At 38.7% G+C, this 5,261-nt stretch overlaps 1 protein-coding gene across 1 annotated transcript in view; it reads right to left on the bottom strand.

The window, feature by feature from the left end:
* Positions 1-5,261, bottom strand: part of SLC9A9 (solute carrier family 9 member A9) — a 172,557-nt gene that overhangs the window by 42,861 nt on the left and 124,435 nt on the right. The window contains exon 13 of the mRNA XM_005424684.2: positions 3,148-3,196. Coding sequence (XP_005424741.1) covers positions 3,148-3,196 — 49 coding nt within the window. The remainder of the gene's footprint in view (positions 1-3,147; positions 3,197-5,261) is intronic.

The raw sequence follows: 5,261 nt of genomic DNA on the forward strand, positions 1-5,261 counted from the left end.
GCCAAAGTTTGCACATCTCTTCTTCCATATGGGAATTGCCCATATGGAGATTACTCTCATTAGTCCTTGCAATAAATTCACCAACCAGCTGGCAGATGAAACTGATGAGAACAGTGTAACTAAATTCCTTATTATATGTACAAAGACGTAGGGACAGTTAAATAAACTATGCAGATTAGTTTGACAGAGATGATATTGATAAGGATTTTGCATGCTATTTAGTTTTTTGCTGAGATCAATAGCATATCTACAACTTTTTTTCTGAAGTGCTTGTAGAAAATATATTCTTACCCTCTCTCAACTGAAGTTAACATGGCAGAATTTGAGATACATAAACCATCTGAATGAAATATCCTATTGACTGTCTTTTTTAATGGGAATTTAGTTAAATAGCTCACTTCCATAAAGCTTTTGCCTTTTTTAAATAGACCAGCTTTGTAACTATGCTTATTGATTTTGTGTCCCTGCATTGTGCTTTTCAGAGTTAGCTTTTGGTATTTGTACATTGAATGTACATGATATGTAGCAAAGTGGTTTGTTTTGCATATTGTTTTCTATACAATAATATATATATAATTTTAGTATGTATTTTGTAATTTCTTTCAGAACTAAGTTATGACAGTCCATCAATAAGCAAATGTGTATGAATATGAGGCTACTTCCTTTTGTTTCTGCTCATGTGATAAGGATTTAATGATAAATTTAAGCGTGGCAAGACAGAATTGAAACTGATATGCTTCTGATGGATCATGGTATGGTGTAGTGCAGATGTTAATTATAAATGAAGAGGCTCTACACCTTTTCTAGGGAAGGAGCTCTGGGTTCCAGGTCTTACAGTTTGAACTGGAATTTGCTGCCAGCTGACTGCCAAAATTATTGGTTCAGGTAGCCCAAAATAGAACATAATCAGAAGTTTAGAAATAACTGTGTACTTAGAATTATTGAAGAAATCAAATCTCTTCACAGAAAATTGAATTTTTGGGAGGCAAAGGAAGGAAAGAAGGGAGAAAAAGATGAGGAGGTAAGGAACAAAAAGGGTTTTGCACTCATATAACTGGTATTGTGTCTCACATAGTACCCATGAGGTGGAAGGTCTTTAAGGCTTCTTCTGCCCCTAAAAAAAATCTAGGTATGGTTACAGACATGGATTGAGAAGCTGCCACAGCAAGGTAGCCATGTCCTGGTATTAGAGTGGTCACAGAGGAGCTAAATTCAAATCTCGGTAGCAGACCTTGTTGCTTCCCCATTCTGTCTGAGTACTCTGACTGAGCAGGGAGAGGCCAAGAGGTTTCCATTAATTTTTGCTCTCTTTTAAGCATCTTGTTCTTGAAGATATTTTGTTCTTATTTCTGGTACAATCTCCCCTGAAGCTCCAATTAACAGCACTGAGAGTGGGCATGTGGTTTAAAGTTCATCTGGGCAAGAGCTTTAAGTGGCAGTGGGAGGTACTGGCACCTGACCCAGTATCTGTGCAGGGATAGATGTGTAGGAAGATCAACTGCTTCCACTGTGAAAACATAGGAAGAAAATAAGTTCTGAAAAGTAAACTAAATAAAAACAGGGTTTTGGAAAGGAAAGAGAAACACAGGGTTAGAAAAGGAATGAGAGATATGAGATGAAAGAGAAAATTAGCAGAAACAACCTGACTTGAATAACTATGATAGGTACTGAGTTAAAACAATGAGAGAATGGTCTCAGTTACTAAAACATTGAGATGTCAAATATATTAAAAAAAAAGACAAATGAAATTAAAATACCATGGGAGGATGGAAGAATAATCAGAACAGCAAAACTATTTTCCAAGGTATAATATACTACTATAAGGAATGCTGAACTGGACGTGATAGGGCATGAAAAGTGTTATATTTATTTACACCTTCTGTGTTGTATTGCTCAGTTTTGTCAGAAGGGATAGGTGTTAATTCACAGAGCACAGTTGGGACACTGGATGTGTTACTGTTGTAAATAAACATTATTATTTTCATTTTCAGTAAAAGAATGAGAAAATTAGATGCCTAGCAGCTTCTGAAGAAATCAGGTGTTTGTAAAAAATGCATTCAGTCAATTTTATGCTGCATTCCCTGATCTTTGATAATTCATGAGTGCTGAAAAGCTGAAAATTTCTGCAACTCTGTGTCTCTGTACTCCAATCAAGAATAGACTATGGTTCTGTGTCCTGCTCTCGTTCAGAATTTGGGCAGAGGCATTGCAGGAATTCCTACCAAGATGCTTAGGAAAGTGAATTTAGCATGAGGCCCCTCAGACTCAGAATAAAAGAGTGCCTTGCTATGGTGCAGTGAAGGTTATGCTAAACCTTTATCAATGGTGACTGGGTTGTAGAATAAAAGATATGGTCAGTGTAAGTAATGTTGGTGTTCCTTCTTTTAAAAGAAGCATTGGGATAATTAGGCACCTGAATTCTACTCGCTACAATGAAAATAGAGATTCACCTTATGTGCCTTCAGAAACGTGCAAATGTGTAAATGTTAGGAATACTCAGCACATAAGAGATATTAAAGTTTTGCCTAATGGTATCTCTAATGTATTTTGAAATGAATAAAGTATTTCATATCTTTCTCAGTTTATTTTCTACATTTTTTTCTTGTTGGATGATTTAAATTTCAGTTCCAGTTGTTTTGTCTGAAAGGGTGCATGGGATGGTATCACCAGCATCAGGCACTTGTTGGCTTTTTGCTTTGGCGCCTTGTCAGCTGTACTGAGGCTTCTCCTCAGTCCCCCTGCTGCTGCACCCACAGTGCTGAGCCACAGGTCATGTCTCTGTGCTTTGACTCTACAGATTCCTCCTGCTGCTGTAGGCAGTGCTGCACTTGAAACTGCACCATATATATAATATTTATATATATATATATTACAAAAAATGGAAGTGCACAGATGAACAGCTGCACCTTGTTCAAGAGCCCCCTTTAGAGGTTTCAAGTTCATGATGTACTCAGGCTTCCATGTAAAAAATAACTGAAAAATATTTTCATACACCTGACCTACTAGAGTTAAGCATTACACAATTTTTTTTTAATTCTGAGAGATTAAAGATTGTTCCGAGATGTCTCATTTGCAGAGGCGCAGCAATGATCTGCCAAAAATTGAACACTTTTAAATTCAGCATGTATGTCCAAAAGCCTGACATACCTGGCTCGCAGCTCTAGCTTTCAGATCTTCATCTGGATCTACGCCAACTCTGTAAAAAAAACCCAAAAACCAAACCTGAGGACATATGGTAATGATCTGGTGTATATTAGACAGCTTTGAGTGTAAAAATGCTTCTTGTGTCACTCATTTCCTACTAGGTGAGAAAGGAGGAGAAGAGCTGGGAAAACATTAGGATCACTTTTTAAATTAAGGAAGTTCTGAAGTTTTTAGAAAACTTAAGTTTCCATGTAACTGCCACTCCTAACACCTGAGACTAGATCTTTGTCCTGGCTCTGATCCATCTCTGGGGAGAGACAATCAAGCTGTTACTCTGTGCTAGGAAATGCTTAATTGCTGTCAGAAGAGCAGGGCTGAGGAACTGCAGTTGGAAGTGGAGGATGGGATTGCAGAACTCCTGTGCTGCATTATGGATCTCTTGAGGCACTTGGAAAAGGCTTTACTTGGCACACCAGGTACAGGGAAGCAACCCAGAAGGGAGAGGAGACTGCAGTGAGTGATGTGATGGTGATAACCTGGGTGGCACTTTCCGATCCCATATGGATGGGAAAAAAATAAAATTGGCTCTTTAAAGGGGTGTGGTTTAAAGGAAGAATTGCATATTTTGATTATGGCTGATACTCAGAGCTGAGGAGAAATGCAATTGAAAAATGTTTTAAGTTGAACAACAGAGGCTTGTGCTGGTGAAAGACAGAAGAAAGTATGGAAAGCAGTGAGGGATGATAAATAATACACTTTATTATCACCCAAATCTGAAGTCCACAGCTAAGGCGACCAACAACTCCCATACACCTTGCAAGCTCCCAGATAAGTAGCAGGTCCACAAGATAAACCAGAATTTACTGACGCAAAGAAAATGTAGTCTTTCACTAGAAATTAATTTAAGGCCATTGGTTTTCTGATAGTCTTAATTTTTGAGTATAGATTTGCTTTTGGTAATAACACATCACATAATATTTAATATTAACAATTGCATACCTCAACATTCTTTCCTGTGAATGCTATGCATACACTGTTATTGAACTGGAGACAATGACAGGAACTATATGCAAAGTAGATTCTTTTTATATGTAAATACTGAATGGATGAAAAAATAAAGACATTTCTATCTATCATAGCTCTAGAGCTCCAACAAACCTGAGTCCTTCAGGCATAAATATTTCTATCTTTTTATTAAAAATAACCATCCTGGTGGTGACTCAACAAAGAGACAGAATGAATAGCAGATTCTTGTTCTTTTATTTTCTTTTTTTGGTCCTCTTGGCCCTTAAATTGCAAGGAAAAGCTTCTGATGACACTAACCCTATTCATTAGTTTGGAATAAAGCAAGTAAGGTATTTCCATTTCATTAAAATGGAAACATTTACATATGAAAAGGAAAAGAATCATTACCCAGGGGTTTAACCATCTATCTGACAGTGGGTTTATCACTGCCATGTGCAGGACAGAGGTGTCCAGGGCCTTATCTGCGCTCAGCCCTGTAAAACAGAGCAGTGTGGGACAGCCCTGCCCTGCAGAGGCTGCAGGGTAAGGACAGTGCCTGCAGTGAAGGCTGCAGCAGTGGCACAAATGTGGGTGCTGTGGTCCCAGACTCGTAACCCAGGTCAGAATCAGAAAGCCAGTCTGTTTCCTGAGCACAGGCACTGTTTATTAGACTGTGTGATTCATTAGATGTGTGCACCAGTGCCAGCCAAGATAAACTCACCAGCAGCACATCAGCTGGAGCCTGCAGAGCTCTGGAAGTAAAAAAATCCAACATATTTACATGTGATTGTGCTGCAGCCTTGCCTTTCAGCTGCACCTGACTTCCCAACACTCCTCTTAATGAGCTTAACTTGATGTCAAAAAAGGTCACTTCTGGGACAGAAGTAATTTAGCCTTCATGCAGCTCTCACCTCACTGGAGCTGAGAAACCTCCACTCCTGGCTGTGTGTGTTGGAGTTGTGATGTGTTATTAGAGACTGAGCTAAGACAACAGAAAACATTTCACCCAGGACTCAAAGGACTGTAATAGCAAATGGGAAAAGGGAGAGGCCATGGGGATGGTAGGAGCAGAGTTTCTGGCTGTGATATTGATTCAGTAGCAGGATATAACT

This window comes from Geospiza fortis, unplaced genomic scaffold, assembly GCF_000277835.1.
Source record: "Geospiza fortis unplaced genomic scaffold, GeoFor_1.0 scaffold318, whole genome shotgun sequence".
Classification (NCBI taxonomy): Eukaryota; Metazoa; Chordata; class Aves; order Passeriformes; family Thraupidae; genus Geospiza; species Geospiza fortis.